This window comes from Dromaius novaehollandiae, chromosome 11 (assembly GCF_036370855.1).
Source record: "Dromaius novaehollandiae isolate bDroNov1 chromosome 11, bDroNov1.hap1, whole genome shotgun sequence".
Lineage (NCBI taxonomy): Eukaryota > Metazoa > Chordata > Aves > Casuariiformes > Dromaiidae > Dromaius > Dromaius novaehollandiae.
Window position 1 is genome coordinate 8622482 of NC_088108.1, and position 23462 is coordinate 8645943.

The 23462-nt window shown below is 35.8% G+C and overlaps 1 protein-coding gene across 4 annotated transcripts in view; it reads right to left on the reverse strand.

The window, feature by feature from the left end:
* STAG2 (STAG2 cohesin complex component) overlaps nucleotides 1-23462 on the reverse strand; it is an 82984-nt gene that overhangs the window by 43084 nt on the left and 16438 nt on the right. For all 4 annotated transcript variants that reach the window (XM_026123100.2, XM_026123097.2, XM_026123098.2 and 1 more), the window contains exon 2: nucleotides 1090-1234. In XM_026123100.2, the coding sequence (XP_025978885.1) occupies nucleotides 1090-1133 (44 nt within the window). In that variant the 5' untranslated portion in view covers nucleotides 1134-1234. The remainder of the gene's footprint in view (nucleotides 1-1089; nucleotides 1235-23462) is intronic.

Here is a 23462-nt window from a genome sequence, read left to right on the forward strand (position 1 = left end):
ATGTAATGTTACTGTGCACAAATTAGCTCCAAAAATTCTCAAATATTATTTCAACTGCCCTTTTATTTGTTTTCCTCCTTCTGTGTGGAGAAAGTGAGATGCAGCAAACAGAAGTCTAAGCATGGAAGAACTTAATAGACTTTACATTTGAATAGATCTAATTCAGACAAGATTATTCCCAGGGATTCGACTGCTTTGAAAATAACAGTAAAAACTTTAATTTTGTACTTTCAAGTATGTGCCAAATTATGGGTTTTTTTTAAAATAATCTCATCAACTCTGGACAGTCTTAATATTCTCAATTAAGGATCTGCAGGCTTGCCATGTTTTCACTTGAAGTTATGACTGAAAAGTACTTTTGGATTTTAAGTGAATTATGGAAGAAAAATCAAATGGATTCATGTCTACTGACAACAAAAAGGTGAGAACCTGTTTTAGTTATTAAGTTAGTCTACTTCTACTAATCATTTTACTTCTCTGCCCAAAACGTAATCTAGTCCTGATTTTACACTTTGGCAAATCAGATACCGATTCTTAAAAATTGTAGGAAGATTAGTGATCTAGTAAAATGTCATCACAAACACCTGGGAACTGATACCTGAGGGAAGTTAAGACTGGCAATAGCAAAAACTTTTGGCCCTAGAGTACCATGAGTATTAGATGACCACCTCGGTTATTATGGGCTAACACCTCAGTTACTTAATCTCTATGAAGACAGCTTAATAAAGGAAACCTAGATTTTTGGTATTGCTCATGAAGGAATTTATTCACGAAAAATACATTATACAAGGGAAAAAATATTTCTGTTGTGATGAATTCCACACTAGCAAAGCTTTAAAAGGATTTAAAAATAAGAGAGAAAAAAATAAGCACTTCTATAATGCCTATTTTAATTCCCTTTGAATATCAAAAGAGACAATTCAAGCAATGCTGTATATTTATCAACTTCTTGATAGGAAAAAAAAAATCTAGAACCCCATTCCCTCGTTTTGTTTTCTCCAGCAAGAAAAAGACCACCAGCACAAGTATTAACACTAGAAAGTACCAGTACACTTAAAAATCAAACGAGCAAATCCTTAAAGCACTTACTGAAGGAGAGTAAAATCAGTTGGTATTTCTGGAGCTGCTATCATTTCTTTATCATCTTCTGGAACACCACTGTATTAGAAAGATATCCAAAAACCAGTCTGAAGTACAAGCTTACTTGCTTTTCTTCCTTTGTGATGGACAATTTCTATAATAATAATAATAAAAAAGTTAAATAGAGTGAAAATTTTTTCCTCACGTGAATTTGGGGGGGGGGGGGGGGGGAAGAGAAGGCTTGGCAACCTAGAAAACATTAGATCATACCACCATCCGTTTCCAACCAAGCTTCTTCCTTTTTAAATAAAGATTTTATACATTTGACTCCTCCCATGATCTTACCACAAAACATCCCAACAAATGTTAATGGCATCACAGTAAGAGAGAATACAGAAAACACTTTCTGAATAGGACAAACAAACCAGAATAGTTTTCACAAACATCTTGCAAGTCTAGTATAGGTTACAAATAAAAAGTTATTAAATTTGAATCAACTTATAATGATGCACTGCAGAGCCCAACAGTCCTATCAACACAAGCATACTCTGGTTAATTACAACACATCACCACAGATTTTAAGTTAGACTTAAACTTTAAGTACATTATGTAAACCACATTTGTACCCCTGATTTGTAAGCTTTCGCAGCATTTTCTGCAAAGATAAACTCTTTAAGAAGTTATTACAACTTAACCAGCTGTTTCACAACTCTGTCTTCCAGAGTTGATAAACCAGGCTTACAATAGTTTTAACATTTAAAGCAGGTGACATGCATCTAACTAACATCAAGAAAAATATGATCATCCCCATTTTATTAAAAAAAAAAAAACCACCAGAATAAGCATAGCACAACACAATGCAATGCTCGGTTTTTATATTAATTATACTATTGCCACCTATTTATTTTAACTGATTTTCCTTTGTTTAGGGAAAAAAGCTTCCTTAAATGCTTCAAATGTAAGACCTAACCATGCAGGCTACAATCTTCCAGAGCAACTGTCTGCCTCATATGAAGTTTACATGGTTAAATTAAGAAAACATTAGGTTTACTACTTTAAAGATGAAACAGCAAGAAGAATAACCTTCAGAGGCAGCACCTCTACTAATTTTAGACCTTGTTGGAGCAATTAGGTATTTGAAAGCAAGATTTAATTTTGGCATGTTTAGCACAGGTTGCTTAACATCTGGTAGCTCTATGCTTCAAAGACTGTATTTAAATTGAGCATGTAGATAAAGCCAGTAGATTTTTTTCCTGCAAGTGCTTCTTCCAAATACTAGGGGCCACTACAGCTTCCAGAATTTGTAGAAATCAGAGAAACCGTAAATACTGAACTTCTCACGCTCTCTTTCTTCTCACTGTATGCAATAATATAAAGACAGAGAAATCAGAGCCAAGAGAATTAGTGGCAAAAAGAGACAAGGTCAGAGATAGGCTGGTGCATCTCAAGATGGTCTGCAATTACTGAAACACATTCCATTCAGAACACAGTAGAAGATACAAAGCATCAGGGCTTCAAAAAGTTGTTCCTGGAGAACAGCAACAACCCTTTGTCATTCCTCTCCTCCGTTCCCTAAAACCAAAGGGGCATAACCTGGGCATTCACATTCTTGCTTGGTTATACCTTGTCTCTAGCAAACAATTATTCACAGGTAGGATAACATCCCTTCCCCCATCATTTATCTTTGTAGGCTCTGCCATTCAGGATTACACAATTTAATTCCCCAATAAAATGGACAAAATATACCTCAAGATTATTTTTCCTGGATTATCCAGATCAACTGGTTCAACAGCAGGCATCCAGAACTAACACACGGTAAACAAACTTCGGAGCCACGAGCAGAGGAGGGAAGAGCAAGACTCCTTTACTTTGGTGGCAAGGAGCTATTAGGCCATCCAGGCTCTCAATAAAAACCACACTAGCAATGTGTGACATGGGTGAAATGCTCTACATTTTGGATTATAATTCTTCCAAGTATACCAAGGCCAAGAATTTTTCTAAGATTTGCTCAGATTCAGATCAGCAACCTGAACTTGGAAATCCCACAGTACATGTTAGTGTCTTGGTCATCAGGCTGCTGCCCACTCAGAAGTGTACCTAAATGAAAAAAATCCAATCCGCAGAAGTCCTTTTTGATCTATGCTTGTGAGTCTACCCCAGCGCAAACCACATTGCTCAGTATCAAGTTCAACCTGTCAACATATTATTTGGCTTTTTCTAGTTTACACTTTTAGATGTGGAAAAGTGACACAAAACTGCTATACTGATCAGAAAGCTTACATGAAATTTCAGTACTATGGCTCATTAATACTACCTATTTACACTAATACAATTACATATTCCATAAAACTTGAAGGCATAGAGACACAAAGAAAGCTAACCAAAATTGTTCAGTCACAGAAAGAACTAGGATGTATTCTTAGCTCCATGCAGAAATATCTAATTTATTACCTGTCAAATTTTGGAAAAATAGTTCTCAAAAAGAGTTTCATGAAATCAAAGAAACATTTTAAAGAAAAAAAAATTGATAACAAACTAGGAAAAAGGATGGGCAAATGATTAAGTTATATATTCTCTGCATCGAACAAGTTAAATAAATCGCCTGATAAAAGTAGCTGGCTGCACCTTATACCAACTTGCATCTCCTGTGAGGACCATTCACATTGAGACAAGCAACAAACAAGAAAAGGAAAACAAAACATTTGGGCATAATCACTCCATACAAAACATGAAAGAAATATCAAGTTCTTACTAGATGCTGAAGAGTTTAGCTAGATTTAAGATTTCTGTTTCAAGAATCATTTTTCTTGAAGGAAGAAGATACTTGACCTTCATCAGTGCCATAATACAAGTCCTAGAATTCATAAGATTTCATGAATAATGTACTGTAGCAAACTATATATTGATATTATGGAAAACAGTAGAGTTACAGATGAATGCTTTCGAAGAATATGTGAGGTAAGACAGGAACAGTTCTCCCACATCATCACATTCAGGCCCCAGCAATGACCAAAAACCCCTTTGTGAAAGATAATTTTAAAAGTTTTACATAAAGAGTATCTAAAATTGTGATGCACTCAGCTATAGAAACGATAATGGCAAACAGCCAACAGAAGCTGCCCAGGGAAGACATCTGCTTTGTTCTTATAGCGATATATTCCCTGAATATCCTCCCAGCATCCAGAAATAACTTAAGCATTTTCTAAGCCAAGCAGACTATCTTTGCATTTTATAGCCTCTAATCAATATTTTTTCCCCACATGAATATTACTTTTTCAATTACTTTTCAAATCCAATATTCAGCATCCATGATATCCCAACAGGAACTTCCACAGCCTATGTGCATACTGCAAAGAAACATTCTTTGCTTTGAATTTATCACTTCCTGATTTTATTTGATGTTCTTTAGTTTTAATATTGGAAAAGACTGTCATTGGTCACTCTCTATTATCCTCCATCTCAGCAAATGCCTTCCGGAAACTCAAAAAGACTGTCAGTCACGTTCTCTTCATGCACATACTTGATGATTCATTCAAAGAGCCAGGTATGGAAAGCTGTTGAGAAAGAGGAACACTGTCCATATATGTATCCTATTAGAACTTTTAAAATACATGCAAGTTTATCATAATGCAGATGAAAAAAAAACTCTTGCAGATGCCATTCCAAAGAGCAGAAGTCTAAATTATCCATTGATGTGCCCTAATAAGCACATTCTTTTAATAGCTGTTAAATCTGCCTAAACTAAAATGGATGCATCATAAAAGCAGCTCTTTGGTTTTTTGCCTGTTTGCACATTCACACAATTCCAGCTTTAAATTTCCCAAGCAGATACTGAAATCTCTCTGCCAGTCTATGAAAACTTTCAAAAAGTCACTCAACTTTGTGAAATTATAATTAAATTATTAACTTTTAAAAAGAAAATGTATCCTGCTGAAAGATCACAAGGTGGAGCTCTAGCCTAAAGCTAACTGAAGAAACTCCAAAAGACAGGTCATCCAGAGGTTGACCTAGTTATTTCTATGCAATAAACTTTATAATAGATTACTGAAACAGCAATAATATTGTGTCCCATTTCCTTTAGATTTGTATTTAAATTATACAGAGACACCAGAAGATTCCTGCCTCTTGTTTGGAAAAAAAATACTTATGTTTGATTCAATGAATTTTCTAAAGACAGAGATGCATCTGGCAGCTGCAGTATGACCACTCTGAGTATATAGTTCTAAAAAAGGAAGCAGAATTTCAAGATATATTTTAATAGCAGAGATAATGCATCCCTTTATTGCATCTTTTCATTTAAAGTTTTTAATCAACCAAACACTAATGAAATAAACAAAAGGAATCCAAAAACACTAATCTCATAATATGTTGCCAACTTTAAATGTAACAGTTTAAAATATTTTGACCGATTTTTTTTTTTTTGGGGGGGGGGGGGGAGAAGAAGGGGGGAAAAGCAAGCTAAGCCCAAAGCACCATAAAGAACTAGAATGCACCTTCACTAAGAAGCTGATTTAAAAGGTGAATATTTTTCCCTTATACATAAACAAGTCATTCAGATGTGGTGGTACTTTTAACTCAAATACATCAGCCAGAATTTGAGCTCTGGCAAAAGTCTGGCAAAATACACCAGCACAATTCACACAATAACACATAAAACAATTAACAGCTGCTGAGTGCCACTCATCCTCTGGCAATTTTATTATATGCACAAAGAGTCTAAACAAACATTAATACTATTCAGCCAGCAGCCTTTGTTAAGATGCAGTGTGTATATATTTTACATATAAATATATGAAGAATCAGAAGATTTGTCGCAGGAATCTGCATTTCATACACTCACATAAATACAGTAAATTGAGTTACTTAACAAGTTCACAGAAAAGAGCTTCAGCTAAAGTGGATTTGGGGTTTATCATCATCATCATCTTTCTCGTTTGTTTTGCGTTTTTTGCTTAGAGTCAATTATGTGAAGTTTTATAGGGCAAATCAGCAACAGGCAAGGCAGAAATGCAAAGATTAAAAATGGCTGCATGGACAGGAGAAAGATTCAAGGGATGTAAAGTGACTGCTCAGAGGCAAATTAATTTTTTCCCCCCAACTCAGTTCCACATCTTTAAAAACAAGGACCTCACCACCTTAATTCAGAAAATGAGGACTTCTAAAATTGTGATGCACTGAGCTATAGAAATGGTAACAGCTGAAGCTGTTCATCTTAAAATTATTTATTTATCCGTGAATGAGGTGCTGATGCCTCAAAACCAATTATGCAGCAACAATAGAATGCTAGCTGGAGAAAGTGTAAATCAAGGACCAGAAGTATTTCAAAAATTTTCCTTTTAACTATTTTAGTAGAGAAAGCTGATATAAACAATATCACATCTCATACTCCTCAGAGAGACAGACTAGAGTATACCTAAACTTTGGGTTTTTTTAAAAATATGGTTGTGGGGGGAGTTTCCAAGTAATAAATATGCTTATTACATTTGCATTCATATTAGAGTAAGGCTATACAGTAAATTTTTGAGTGAGATTTTGAGCAAGTGTATGACACATTCCCTACAGGCCTGAAAGAGTATGTTATTTCTACTAATATTGCAGACCCTAGTATTTCAACTGCTATCAAGCTTTAAAGCGATTCTGTAATTTGAGTAAAATAAAGAAAACATTCTTCAAATTGCATTTTATATTGTAACAACTGTATTTTAATACAATTTAGTTATAACCATATCAGTAGTTTTGATCCCATTATGATAGCATAATCAAGACTAAACTGAACAGTAATGCAATTAAAACCTTTAGACGCACAGTTATTTTTGTGCCGTACACTTAAGTAAGTCTCGTAATTCTTTTACAAGAACACCTGCAGTAGACATCATCCATATGCATTCTTCCATGCTTATAAACAGCAACACTGTCTTTATACACAATAACAACAGCTCATGGTGTCACCAAACAGTTATCACTCCCATAAAAAAAAAAACTAAATGACCTAATTTATACGTCTCATCTTTTCAACCTCTTTCCTCTTAATGTTTTCAAAATTTCCAGCTCTTCCCTCCCACCTCCCCCAGTGCTTCTGTCCACACATCTCACTTTGCCTTCATCATTTAAAGGATGAAGAAGCAGTGTTATGGTGGCCACTGATACTGTGTCATCACACTGTACTGTTTTTATTCCCTGGCCCTCTATTCAGTTTTCATGATGTTTGCTCTTTGATTCATGTAACAAGTTTGCTGATTAAGTGGGAAAGAGCCATCTTAGAACACGCTTTTATGACACAGCTGAAATATTCTAACTGTGGGCTGCTGCTGAAAGTGGTAGTCCTCCTTCCCACTCCCCAAACACACAGGAAAGTTTCTGCTCCCTTCTCTCTTCTAGCACTCAACTGACCCAACAGAAAGAAAATTCTGAAAACAAAACCATCCTTTTACTTCCCTCACTTTTTTTTTTTTTTTTTTTTTGGTATCATTACCACTCCATTGAATCGGCTTATCCTGAAGTCACACAAACCACTAGATGCAATACAACAGAGGTGGCTGCAATCCACCCCTTTGACAAATTCACACCACATCGGTTCAGTTGTTATGTCAAGGCCTCAACAGCAGGGGCAGAGTTCTGCTGCCACAGAGGAAGGAACACAGTGAGAACGGGTAACCCCAGAGATCCATTTTTCTGACTACTGCTCCTGCCAAAGAGAGAAATGGCAAAATTGAGTCCCTGAAATAGTTACTGCTATATGCTCGTACCCTTCTCTTGGGGAAGGGTGACAACGAACAGGCTGTTCTTCTGTGTCTCTCAAATAGGCAGTAAGTGGTAAGCCCCAGACCTTGCGCTAGCTCTGCTGGGCTCCCACTTTTGCAACTGTCTACCTGCAGATGCCTAGAAGCAGCGCTTCAGGTAAACACCTAATCTACAACCCACAAGGAGCATGGGGCAGGGCCCTCCAAGATAACTATTGGCTGAACATGCTATCAGGCATCTGCCTGGTCTTGGCTGTTCCAAAGCATTCCCCCTCCTCCTTTTCACAAGGCTTCCTGTATTTCCATTATACAGCAGACTGCACATTAACTAACAATTTGCTTCTTACTAGCCTTCAGAAAAGAAGCATACCTATGCTGGTTACCACCAGAACCACCCATCCAGGCCACAGGTTTGTCTAAGTGGGCCCTCAGAAAGAGACCAGCCAGGAAAAGGTAAAACACACAAAGAACATAGGTCCCTGAAGATATACACACTGCCAAACAGAAGAAACAGAGGAGCAAAATATTTTCACAGTTTAATGAGCTTAAACAGGTTTTATTTAAAAAGTTTAAAAGGCATCTGAAAAAAGGCAGGATAAATCCTAAATAAATGTTTAGACTTTACAGCAAGTCTGGAGATTTGAAAAAGAACAACATAAGGACCTCTGCACCACCCTAACTTTATCAACCTCAACTTAGCCATGAAATAGTCCCCCTCTTCAAAAATATTTTTGGGACTTCTACTGGTTTTATTGAGTAAGCATGTGCAACAACTACCCTGGAAGGAAGAAAGTTTGCTGCAGTGCTTCAGTTACATGATTATTCATAAAAGTAATATCAATGATGTCAATATCCTCAATGTAATAAATATTTTGTAATATAAATACATTATGGTTTAAACCATGTAAAGAATTTATAGATATAATTACTAATTTACACTGTCCAGTAACATCCAGGTTTAAAATGATTCATAAGTATCACAAAACACTGCAAAATGAATCAGCTATCATCCTTATTAAAGGAAAGTTACCTATATTAATTTTAATGATGCTACTCAACAATGTTCTCCTTACTCATCCTGAGCTTCTTAAAAAAGACCTAAAATTCCCATATATCTAAACATTTTTGGATGTCTTTCCTTTAATAAAAAAATAAATAAATAAAAGCAAAGGTAGAGTAACACAAGTAGAAGTTACAGCTCAGTTTATCTGTCACATCTTTCCCTGCCAAAGAAGACATGGCTTCCAGATGTTGCTGTCTGACTGCGTGGAAAATGAGGCTCTTAGGAAGAATAAAAGCCAAGTCGGATGACAACCAAGATAAAAAAAGAACTTATTAAAAAGGCCAAAAAGACAACTACTAGTTAGTTTCGGATACAAGGCAAGCATAACTCTCAGCTAACTGTCCAAAATTTCTAAACCATGGAATAGATCAATACAGCTCTCCTCATGCTGATCTCTTAAAAACATAGGCGCCTTTGCACTTCTCAACATTTTCTCTCTTGTAAGCAATATGGATTAGATGCACACACACTGTCCATTGCAAGCAGGTAACCACCTACACAATAAAGATAAGACTAGAACAAAACTAGCGTTGTTCAAATGGGCAGTGAATGGTGATAAATTGCTTCAGTACGCTCAGAGGTACAGTTTTCCAACAGACAAGATATTGCATTTGGCAAGTTCTATTTTTTGTTCTCCTACTGATCAATGTGAGCCTGCAAGTTGCCTCACTTAGTGAGAGTCTCTGCTTCCCCTCCTACCATATAGATTTTCCTCTAAAAATTCTAGTCAAACAGATCACCAGGGTTTTGTGCCCACATCTTTGTCTAGGCCTTTCTAAAAACAACTGCCTCCAATTATACACTCTGGAGGAAAGACTATATACACTATGTACTACAATAGCATCAGCTGCTACTATAACACAAACAGTCAGATATTAGTTATCTCGAATAAGGGAAAACCCCATCAGATAGAACTAGGGAGGAGTGGAAAACAAAACCTCTCAAGCATGTCTCCCAGAGTCAGCTCATATGAGCCCAGGTCATAATGAATTTTGGATAGTCCTTTGAGGAGCCAGGTTTCTCTGCACTGTGATCCCAAGCATTCTGAGGCAGGGAGAGAGAAGCAAAAATCAGTTTGGTTCTGTGTTCTGTCAGCTGTGATCCACCAGAGTTTATTAGCTAAAGCTTCACGCTACATAAAAATGGCTGAACTGCTTCCAGATGAAAACTGAAGAGACTAAGCTCAGCATAGAAACAAGTAGAAAAGAGTAAGCACAGGACAAACAATTAGTCTGACTAGATCTAAAGAAGAGGGGAGGGGGTCGGGAAAATCAGTCTGCATGGAACCAACTCAGGTATGTTGGATCTACAGACAACCTAATCTGCAACCTATCTAGATAAACCAGTAGCTGTTTTCCAGCCATCAAGACTCACCTACAGCAGACTAACTTTTACTGGTCTCTCCTGGCCTTGCTCTAAAATGTGAAGGCCAGTATGTTGGCTGAGTCTAACTCACTGCATATTTATACAAGTACTTTGACTTTCTTACATTTTCCTGAATGATACATTCTATAATTTGATCACAAGACTTGGGCAAAATAAAATAGATGCTTAAGAGAAGCTTTCACCATTAGAGAGCTGTCATATGAAGTTTTCCTCCTCACACCTGCATACACCCAAATGTATCTCCTGAAAAGGAAAAAGGAGAGGAGCACCAAGTAGGTATCCCTGATTTCCCAAAGAGGCAACCACAAATTCTCTGAAGGCAAGCTCTGCATTTGCTCATATTTGCTGAGCCTTTGCCATGCTCCCTTCTCTTCATGCTCCATCCTTCTACTTCCCCCCCGCCACCTCAGCTTCTCCTTTAAGTAACAGGCCTTATCATGGCTCACCAATCCTGGACTAGAGAGAAGGCATCACTTTCTGAGATTCCCTGGGGACCACCTGCAGGAATACAGCAGCTTCTGCACCCCCACGCAATGTGCTCTCCTGTTCTATCAGGGTCTCAGTTGGGTAACTACTGTCATTATGAGATGCACAACGGCAGTATAAAACTTTATTTATAGTGAAGCTCCCAAAACTGCCATTACACAAACACAGAGGTAAATAATCAACAGCAGCTGTCCATCCCCCTTCCGCCTCCCCAACTCAAATGGCAGGCTGAGTAGTGCAGAAGACAATTAAATGGCGCAATTAAACCTATGCCATTAGTATTGGAAAGGAATATTTAAGAAAAAAGGAACAAATATCATGCTGCATCCAAACCAAGCAATATGAAAGCCTTCAGTTTTAGCTGTCAGAAGTGGCTTACGGCTCTTTCAAAGATCAATCTAAATCAGCCAAAAAATAAAATAAAATCACGCAACCACTCATGTATTCAGAAGCTTTTTCACCTCTACACCAGAAGAAATATAGATAAAATCTTATCTGCAGATTAAAAAGTTATTCTTGTAATTCTGCCAACCTCAGAACATCTGTGCCCCATACATCATCAGTCATAACTTAAAGATTTTTAATACCCAACATTTGTTCCTGTTCTCCCTCATAACATTTGGGCTAAAATCCCACTTGATTTGTTCAGAGATTTGCAGCGCTGAATACTAATTTTATATGAAACAGCAATTGTGATCTGCATGGCTTTCCCCCACACAATTTAGAGAACTGAATATATCCACAATGCAGAATGCTAATAATCCATTAATGAAGTCATTACCAGATTAAAAAACAAAACAAAAAAAATCATCAAGTCCAAAAAGCCTTCTCTTCCTTTTTCTCTACTCATCCTAAAACAGTCCTCTTTAGAGAGAGAGAGAAAACAGCTCTATGGGAGAAAAGACTGGTGCTGAAAGCTCACTTATGGAGACCTGGAGTTAGCTACTGCATTTTGTTAAACATCCACAGAAAACTAGCTTGGCCACTTGCATACATCCTAAAAACATTGAAAAAATATTGACATTATCCAAATCAATAAGTTCTTTGAACTCTGTAATTGCTCACTTGTGGCAGGTAATGAATTATGCCAACTGGTAGAGCTGTAACGTGCTATGCCTATTCTATAAAAGCTAATGTGAAGAATAAAGATACTCAAATTGTCAAAAACATTTTTCAAGATCAAGTTCGTTTTAATACGTAAGCTGACAAATAACGAGAAACTGTTGATGTGTAAAAAATATTCTGAATGAAACAAAGGCCAGTATTCTGAAACAAAGGTCGGTAGGACTCTTCCTTTTGAAACACATTCTCGTAAGTCTCTCAAATATCATGCATTAGGCATCTCAGGGATATGGGAGCACATCCATTCCAGAGATCTAAAATAAGTGTACAGCTTAGTAAATATTAGTAAGTAAATATTTCAGTTAAGTAATGTTAAATACCTAGAAAATATTTTTAAAACCACCATTTCAGCACTTATTAGTTCAGCAAGACAGTAGAAGCTGTTCCAGTAAGCTAGTTACTTTCACCTTCTTTGTGGGGCTTTTTTCCTTCTTTTTAAAAAAAGAATAAAAATAAAAGGAATAGTAATGCCAGATGTCTCTTAAACAAGCTAAACATGCTGTGATTTCCCCCCCCCTCCCTTCCCCCACTCCAAGAAAGAAAATCTGGAACTGGGTGTACCCCACAGTGCCATTTAACTGAGTTCGGAGAACTGCTGCCATACTCTTCGAATTCCATGAAACTCCCAGCAGACCCATGAAACTCTCAGCAGACTTCCGCGACTCCAAGGTATCACAGTCATGTACAGATATACTCACCTCAGCACATGAAAAATCTCACATGTTAAAGGATTTTTTTTTTTTTAAGCAGCTGAGACAAAAATGCAATCTTGGGCATAAGCAAAGCATCTTAACTGCTATTTTCACCATACCTTAAACACAAAAAGAACACCCCTTTCATTTGACATAGTTTACCAACTCCTTCAGCACGAGGCATACCAACAAACCATTTTTCTCTACTATAAAGGTAGTCAGTAAATATTTATAGAATGTAAATTAACATTCCATTGCAGTGTTGACTGTATTTACAGTAACTGTATTTTAATTTGCACAGCAGATTAGTACTTGTGATCTTGTGTGACAAATTCAAAGACATTTACTGCTAAACTCCTTCCTAGGACTTTTGACAGGTTACTACCTGGGGGGAGGGGACTAAGCAAACAAACTAACCAACCCCTAACTGCATCAATTATCATCACTGCATTTAAAAAAAAGGGGGGAGGGGGAGAGGAGGGAGGAAGTCAGAGAGAAAGAATTAACATGTTTCCACATTTCATATGCTCTAGTTTACAGTCAGATCTATTAATGACAACTGATCTTCAGACAATTAAAGCTAATATCCTGAACTGCAAATGGGGAGAAACTGAAGAGCTGACAAATTCCACTTCACTGACTTACATTACATGGGTGGTAACCTCCAACAAAGGTATGGAAAACTGTCAACTGCCATGGTAAGAGTCACAAGAAGACAGCTATCAAAAGCTATAGTTGTCCAACGATGGCATGAAAAAATGCTTCAGTCGCCCACTATAGTTTCAGCTTTTGATTCAGAATCTGAACTGTATCATCTTCTTGTGGTTTTCAGTTGAAGATCATATTTGACTGTTATCAGTTTGAAATTACCTCTAATTACTACAATAAGAATTTGCTAGATTGCAAGTTCTGTATCTGCCACCAAGTCTTCCCCAACAGTTTTTGTGGTTTCACAATTAACTGCATTGCTACTCTTAACAAAGGTTTCTCTTCCTCTGTGTTGTATGAATACATATTCCCCATAACCCCACACTCCTCTCAAATCAGAAATGGATACCACCACCTGAAAAGTACTGTTAAGCATACAGGGCTTTTCTTTTTCAGTCTCATCTTAGTTTCTCTACCTTCTAGCAGTTAATAACTAAGTATTTTAAAAAGAAGAGGGATTATTTAAAATAGGCAATACCTCTTTTAGATTGCTTTGGTCTTTCTATCCTTTTTTCACGTTGTACGCTGTTAAAATATTGCAATGCTTGAGTAACAGTCAATATACTTTCTCTAAACTGCATGTTTGTATTTCTGAAATACAAAAATGAAATCTAGGTGAATTCCCCATATTAAGTTATTTGGTTATTATAGCTACTTATTCAAGAGCAGCATTTGACTTTATTCGTTAGCCATTAATTACATAATTTTTCAGTACTCCTGTACTGAATTCAGCAGATTTTGCTCTTATTTATGGTTAACATGTTATTCTCAAACAGGATTTCTACCAACAGATTGTGACCACCATTCACGATTCTAACATGTAATCATAAAATTTAACAGCAAGTAAAAGGTTTTTCAACCTGATAAGAATTACGTACTTGCTACTTACACCTCCTTCACAGCTCCTGAAATTAAGGTCTACCGGGGGGGGGGGGGGGGGTTGTTGTTAAATTATGTATCGCTTCTTATTACAGGACTGGCTATATATGATGGGAAAAGGGAAGAAACTAACAATGAAGCAACTGGACTAGAATTCATGCACGTTTAAAATACCTTAACAACAACAAAAAAAAAATAATCTGGCATTCTGAAGTATAATCAAGTAGTAATCTTTTTCATGATTTTAACGCACAAGGCACTGATTTCTTAAGAACGCTAGATCAGCAATAAGCTATGTTATATTAATCTCTTTACATTAGTAATACAAAATGCCAACTTTGCATTCTGCTCACTCAAAAAGTGCCTTAATACTTAGAATTGCTTTTACAATTAAACAGCAGTATAGAATTTTCATGCTGTTGTACTACTCGCTAATCAGGATTACAAGTACAATACCTTATTTCAAATTGGTTTGCACTTGAAGTTTTCAGGAATTTAAATGGAATTCCTACACTTACATGCAACCAGAAGTTAACATTACCTGACAAAATAGCTACACATAATGAATAGTCTCCACATTACTTCAGCTGAAACTTATTTGCCATCTTTCATTTATGCAAACACACTTTTAAGGGTAGTAAGTTATACTCGAAGTACCAGAGTCACCTATAAGGTTTTCTTCCTCACATAACCTATCTGAAAAACCCTCTCATTATTTTGGTCATGATCTTTTTACATAGGCAGTAAGACACAGGTTACTAATACATCAGTTGATCTGAAGAAGTAACTTTTATTGACTGCTGCTTTCTTAGAGACCCTGTATTAAGGAAAAGTTTATAGGTTAAAAAAATGTTCTATTTGGATTGTCTTATATCCCCTCCAGAACAAGCACACTGTGTGCCATTAATATTGATACCTGATACGGTACAATTTCATAAAAGAGAAGGGTGAGTCTAATATTCCATTCGAAGGATCTTTACTTGGCATCAGACTATCTTGGTCTCAAAACAACATAAAATGAGATGTAGCAAAAGTTACAGAAAGAGGCAATCGCATTCAATTTAATTGTTAGACAAGAACATTTTTATCTGAGTGTAAATTAGGTTTGGCGGTTGTTCAGCTTGACCTCCACTTACTATAATCTTGCCCTAGGGTACAAAAATCCTAGATCATTAAATGCTACGAATTTAGTCTTGCAAGCAACCTAAAATGAACCAGCAATCACAGCCATGTTTTTTTGCCTGCTGTTCAAAAGTAGAGACAAGTGTGATAATAGAGAAAAATGTATCAATTTTGTTTTAAAACCTTCTTTCTGGGTATTTTAGCATACTTTTTTTTCTAATTTTATTTTAGGATGCATCTGAAAAAAGAATATTTTCCCTTTAAACGCAAAGATCAAGAGAAAAACAATCCATCAAAAAAAACCCTCCTTTTTTTGGATAAAGTTCAGTTCAAAGTTTGGGAAGTTTTTCCAAGAAAAGATGGGTTAACATAAAGCAGCCCATTTGATTCAATTATAAGAAAGATTTTGGAATGCCACTTTTCCTACAATTCTCTAGACAATCAACACAGACATTTTAGGAGTTGCTATCAATTCATTCCTATGAAACAGATGCCTGTCAAAAATATTAATTACAGAACAAAGTCTTAAGTTAATTCATGTAGCAATTTATGTACTAAGTGTAAAAACCACTCTAGAATTGCAGAGTCTTGTATAATAGGCAGCCCACTAGGAAAACAAGAAAGAATTAAAAAAAAAAAAAAAAAAAAAAAAGAAAAGCATGCAAGCACTTCTCATAGCTGATCTTAGCAAAATATACTTGTTAAGAAACAAACTAGAAAACTCTGAAAGTCTTCGCTGCAGGGAGGGAATAAAGAAAGGTAAGTTCAGAGAAGACTGATGATGGACCACAGAATGAGTAGTAATTAGCTATTTGAGAATTTAACTTAAATGGTAAGGGATGGCCTAGGAACATAGCTAGAGCATTTGAAGGGCTAGAAATATGGTGAAAACATCTTCTAATCATTCTACTATTGAAACAGCAGCAGCTTTGTCATTCTTCTATTTTAGTCCTTCAAAAAAAGCCAAAAAAGCTTTAACAAGAACTCAAGGTGTCACTTGACTTGCAGAACTCTGCACAACTCTACCAGAGAATCAACTCTAGTAAGTTAGAAGACCCACATACATTTAAAAAAAACACACACACAAAACCACCCAAAGATTAATAAAAATGAAAAAGTATACTAAGTATTGACAATTAGATATCCAGCTTAGCACTCAGTTTACACACAAGAAACATGCACTCCAATGACTAGCTCCTAAGGAACCTTTACCACCCTTGCAGCAGTGAGACAGAGAAATAAAAAGTACTCTAAGTTATTATCCACATAGCTTTCTCACAAGTAAGTATATACAAACCATAATACCCCGGACATAGTTAAGAAAATAATTCTGACATTTTATGCTGTCTACAAAAAAGCCAACCTACAAAGGACACCTTACCAATTCAGGCCTAATAGGACGTCATCAGGTTTCTCTGTAGCACATACAAATATTAATCTCTTTCTGAGAAAAATAATTTAATGGTATTATTTCTCTATATAGACAATATAACAACGTATTAACTATAGGATGATTACAGACTACAAGTAACATCCTACAGCAATGAAGGTTTAATCATTCTTTTTATTAGAGTATTTTTATATTTAGCTATCACAGCACAAATGAGTACACATACTTTAAAATTTTAATTACAGATAAGGCACACACACACCCCCTGAGCACCTCAGGGAGAAAAGTCAAAGCTCTTTGGACACTGGTAGTTAAAAAATTGAGTTTTTTCATGGTATTACCATATCTTTACCTAACTTCCATCTGAACTTGGAGAAACTGATTTCTCTGGAAAGGGAAAAAAGTATTTTATAAAGAAAAAAAGACTACAGTCTGCTATTATTTTCGAAAGCAGACATCAAAATATTTGCACTTCCTCCAATAGCCCTCAGGAGAGTCAAGCAGTCATCAAGTAACTCACTTTCTGAATATGAGGCAATTCCTTGAAGTAACCCAAGAAGCAACTCTCAGCTCAGGAAATATCCAAGTATTTCCTTGTATACTTACAGCTCTCATGTGCTAGCATAAAATAATGCCATTAAATGGTTCCCCATTATCAAAATACTCTTGTTCAAAATGGAAGCCAAAATTTGTCAAGGGAGAAAAGACAAAAGTGTCATAGCTGCCTCTTCAATCCAAATCTCTTACTAATTAGCACACCAAGGTTTGTGCTGTAAGATTCCGCATCCTGAAATGCAAAGAACAAGCTTTAGTCTTGATACTTACCATTCCCAGATTAAAACAGTAGCAGCATCTTAAAATCCCAAACCATATATGGATATAAAGTAACTAAATTCTGAAATCACAATTTTGTTTCACCTAAGCAGCAATGGTTAAAAACACACCTATTTCAAGGACTGCAAAAGGATGTAAACAAATATGACAATATCAATGCATGCTGTAAAGCAATAAATCAGGGTTGAAACACCATTTGACGTTCTCACATATATCAAAGTCTCCACTGTGCAATATGACGTATTACTCGATAACAATTCTAATCTGTGCAACATAAAGGCAAAATGCAAAAATTTTGATGCGATTTTTCAGTCTTCTAAAGCATATATACAAGATTAAGTGATGGGGGGGAGAAAGCGCCCACCTTAAATGAATCTTTTTAAAGAGACTGACACCACTAGTAAAAGAAAGAAGCTTTTATTCATCTTATGTGAGAAAAGGAAGGAAAAAAAAAAAGATGTTAAAAAAATCATTTTTTCTGTCAGCAAAGGCTAACAACTAGGAAGAACTTATGCTGAAGTGGGAAGTACAGGAATAAACACAGAGCATGAAAGAGGTGAACAGAGACTAGACACACTAGGGAGCAAATCTTAATAAGAAGTGGGATAGAAATTGCAAATGAGAGGGGAAACACTAGGTAGTGACCATGTTAAAATATTCAGCACTAATGGCTAATAAATATATTCCGTAAGCAATGGGAATGGAGGTGCAATGCTGAAAATGCAATAAATCCCCAAGGAAACCATGTGCCTTCAAGATGTTCTGTAGAAACTACTTATGGTTGATTAAAGCAGCATCAGTAACACATATCCAGCTATGCACAGGTAGGTAACAATCACCCCACACTGCTATTGAGAGGAAAAAAAAAAAGTGAAAGACTACATCACATGTGTTGACTTGGGGGAGCGGGGGGATCAAAAAAGGTGCAATACTGCAATATTCCAGTCCCCTCAACCACTTGAAAATATGCATGTGTATTTTGTAATGAGTGAAGAGGGCTTAACATAAGAAAAATTGTTAATCCAATATTAGGAAAACTCCCTTTTTTCATGGGAAATACTGGTATTGGAGTATTTTTAATGGAGAGATTAAAAAACACTGATGAAGAACAGCACTTTAAAGAAAGACTAAAGACATTATATAATTTGAGAAACATCATAATTTCCAGTCATTTAAAACAAATAGTTCACAGTTTTTTATACATAAGAAAAATTTTTACATGTACTGGATACAAGTCATCTATTTTCCAGTAAACAACTTTAAACCAGAAAGAATAGAGGCCACCCATAACCCAAACTCCAAAGAACACTGCAGAGTTGCAACAAGTCATATTCCTTTTCCTTGTCTTTCTCCAGCCATTTTACAGTAGACAGTATTTCTACTATATCAGCTCTCGTGCTGCCTGCACTTTCATATGTTGGGGGGGAGAGAAGGGATCGTGTTTTGCAACAGATATTTAGTTCTCAAAACCTTCTCAAGTATTAGCATACAGACAGCACTCTCAATTTGTGCCTCTAACAATCCATCTCTTTGCCCTGGCAGCATAGGCTCCCTACACCCTGTAGGATACCTTACAGTTGCAAGGAAGGTGGGAGTTATACATTTCTACAAAGTTTTCTAAATCCCACTACAACTTTTGAAAGTTATTCAGAACTTCTGGGAGGCTTCCACAAATCTTTAATGAACTAAAAATCCTACAGCCACTTGGGGAGTGCTGGCAATCAAAGGACAGATCCAGGCAATAACCCACCAGCTGATTTATCAATGGTTAGTAAGAAAAGCTCTTGCATCATTCTAAAGCTATAAGCAAAAAGATATGCAGTGAAAGCTACTAGCAGAATATTCATATAGACAAAAACGTTGTCTGTCGCTAATATCTGCAGATATATGACCATTATTCACAAAAAAGAGCATTTTAATTATATCAAACTTATTCCTGAAAACAGGCTATTAACCTAACAGTTACCTTTCAGACAAGGCAAGCTTTGTACTGTTCCCTGAAAAAGCTATGGTTCTCTCAACCAATGGCACTAAAACAGGAAAAACAGATTTAAAAATCTAAGTCACTATTGATAATACTATGCAATCTCCAAATTTTTTAATTCTGGAGGCTGCTTACTTGAATCTCACATGCTTTGTTCATGTGAAGAAAAATTAAGGTCCCAAATGCATACAAATTTGTGCAAAGTAAATTCTTCTTTCATGACTGGATACTAGGGCAGTTTTCAGAGTATTTCTTAGATGGGTATGAGTTTTAGAACAGATCTTTAAGCTAGGTATACTGTACACAGAACTGCAAACAGTTAAATATGGTTCGCAAAAGCATATGGAACTAGATAACCACCCATTACTGTGAAGCTACCCAGGTGCTTTCGGATACTCTGAAGAACAACTGAAACTCCAAAGCACAGCCCAGTTTTTAGCTTTCCTTGTTAAAACTACCTAAAACAAATGGCAAGATCACTGATACTCACATGATCTTTTAAAATTCTTGTTTTCAATTTTTCAAATTCTTCTGTATGGGCAACAGCACTCATCTGTCTTATCCCTAACCAACTACACTTTTCTCAAGAACTCAACAACATGCCCACTCACCAGCTGATTATGGCCTTCCAATAGCCATTTTTCTAAGCTTGAGTTTTCACAGCGCAGTTCAAGCAGCACACATTATCACATATCCAAGTTAGATTATAAGCGTTGTACATTAAAAAACTAGAATTACGTTAACAGAGTATTTCTTAGCAACTTTTGTTATTCAGGGGTATAGTACTGGTTTTCCCTTTGAATTCATCATTTCAATTAATGTTGACTGGTCTACTATAGAAACTTCTGATAGTGAACTGACACTTTTTTCCCCCTTTCCATCAATACATACAAGAACAAAAAAAAAAAAAAAAAAAAAAATCAGTTCAACAATTGCTTCATGAACTTGAATTTATGACTAACTTGCTTTTGGGACTTCACATTTCTGTGGGGAAGAAACTCCTAAACGCATAACAACGTATCTTAAAAATCAAGCCTTTATACTACTACAAAGGAAACTGCACCTCTAACCAACTAATAGTGAATGACAGAAACACAGGGAAAATACTTCCTTTCTCCCTCTCCAGCCTTTTGCCATACCTGGCACTAAATGATCAAATCTACTTCCGTACATATGAATAGTTTCCCTGAAAAAGGGTGTCACCTAGTCTTTCTTAACAGCTTTTTTTTTTTAAAAAAAAAAAAAAAAAAAAAAAGTCCTGATTAAGCTTCCTATGCCTACTCAGTAGTGGTTGCTAACATGGATCCATTAGCCTGCATCTCCATTAGTGACAACTCCCTTGTTTCTATCGTCTATGAGGGAAGACAGTTTACCTCACATGAAGAATTAGCAAATATCAATACAAGAAAAAGATTTTTTAATGCAATTAAATAGGGCTGTGCTGCCATGTCTTTCACACAGGTGTATAAACAGAGAATTCTACAAGACAGAGGAGTTAGAATCAGTGTTAAAAGACAGATGTTATTCATTAATCCAAATACGTGAGGCAAGAATAAGGAAGAAGGGGGAGACAAATGAAATGTCATGGATCAAGAATTAGTTCAGGAATGTAATTGCTGCCAAATCAGAATAAGATTACTAATATTCAGCCATAATGAAATTGACTGTATTTACCTATCACGTAATTTGGTCTTTATTAAGCAAAATAGTAATTTTTAGCAATAATTCTTTAGTAATGATTCATAGTTATTAGAAACTTCAGTAATAATACAAGTTATGGATGTTATTTGCACACCATAAAACAATACGGGCGGATAACGCATTAACAGGCATGCTCGTCTACACTATCATCATACACACTCCACAGGGAACAACCTTCAGGGGAAGAAAAAAAAAAAAAAGTCTCTTCTGAACAACTTAACAGAATTCTAAGAAGAAGTAATAGTCTAATTCTAAAATTAAGTCACCAGAGGCAGAGTCTAAGCACAGGGAGATGTAGTTTACACAACAGTCAAAAACTGTAGCAAGATACTCAAGTCACCATCTTTCAGGTTTCTGCATAAATATCCACATTCTATGCCTACAGGGCACAGAAGTACACTGAGAGAGTCCTTCAACAGTGATAACACAATTGTTAATACTTGGACAATATAGTGCTGGATCACCCACTCATGATAATTTGATATAGGCTGGACTGAAACATACAACTGCATTTCTGCTAAATTAGTGGGAACAGATAATGTAAATCTGTGCTGGACACAAGATATGATTCAACATTGAGCCTGTTGGTGAAATTAACCTGATCTTTTTTTTAAACAGGCAGAATGAGTTAATACCTTTCTGACGTGTAGCAGTGGCATTTTTGATTTATTCATAGATTTAGTGTGCTGCCAGGCTTTCTTCACAAAGGATGGTACCGAATATGACTGCTTTGTAAATCATAAAAACATTAACTAACCGAAGCAATTCTAAGACCAGTATTATGTATAACCTAAGTCCTTATTTTATGAAACACTTGTTCAATTTAGTCCCTAGATGTGCTCTCTCTAAAAGAGAGCCTACACTGGAGAGGGGGGAAAAAGAAAAAGAAAAACACGCAAAAAAACCCACCACACACAAGAAAAAAGGAGAGGAGGAAAAAAAAGGAATGCATGAGAGGGTACAGAGCATATGCATAGCTGCAGATGACACTGCTATTCAAAAGTTAAAAAGTTAAAACAGTAGGACTTTAAGAGGAAAATCCACCCTAAACTATTTAGCAGGACAAAATATCTCCAAAAGCAAAGATAAACAGGCTTTCTGTCCAGCAAAACCAATATAGAAGAAATACAACAAACCAAAAATACTACAGTATATGCCCAACAGCAAAGCAATATAGTATTTCCAAACACATTATCAAATACCTTCTATTAAGTTTTCCTTAACAGCACTCCTAAGTTTTCATTTCCTTCAATGCTGATACATCATTACATTGTGTCATTAAAGTATTCTAATCAAATACTTTCTTACTAAAACTTACAATTCTTGATTATTCTATTTTCAGCGTAGTAGCTTATAGGTTCCTCTCAACTTAAACCACTCTGCTTTTGGTCTCATTTCATGTACACCATACAAAGAGACACCCCTTAGCATTGTTTTCTCAGGATTTGGAGATCTAGCACAACAATAGTTAAATATTTTTCAAATAACTTTTCTTTGCATGCCAGTAACAAAATTTTTGCTAATTCATTATCATAAAAGATGTTAACTGATGTAACCGATCTGCTATAAAATATCATTTGTGAGCATGACAGTTGCAAATAAATAGTTAAGCTTTTTTCTTCAAGTGATTCTGGTAGCAGCCCATGCATATTTCTGGAGCATTATACAACTCCAGAGAAATGGCATAATCTTTTGCATCATTCAGCAATACTGAGTATATTTGCAATATACTACTTCACACTTAGTTTAAAAAAAAAAAAAAAAAGAAAAGAAAAAGAAAGAAAAAAATTTCTATTATGCCCAAAATAGCAATATTTTTACAACAACATGCAGGTTATACTGTTTGACATGCCTGTTCAATTCATTAATTCCTTCATATACATGTTCTTTGGGTAATTTGAACAATTTGCCTCCATTTTAGTTGGAGTATAATATATTTCTAGATTAGTGGCTCCAGAGAACCACTTACATGGAAATAGCAATATGGTAAAATTTTTAACAACCTGACAACACAGATGACCTAGAATATTCTAGCACTCTAGACTAATCTTCTACAATATAGTGATGCACATGGGTCCCATTGTACAACCTGTAACAAGTATCTTTCAATCCAAAATGTTATTTTAAGGACTTGTAAATGCCATTTACCTTTCAGGTTTTATTGTGCAGAAACTATCACATCCAAAGTATGTACTTAAAATCATCAAGCTCTAACAGTTGAAAGTTTTTACACTCTTCTCATTGAGAATTTAGTTATAACATAAAACACATTATA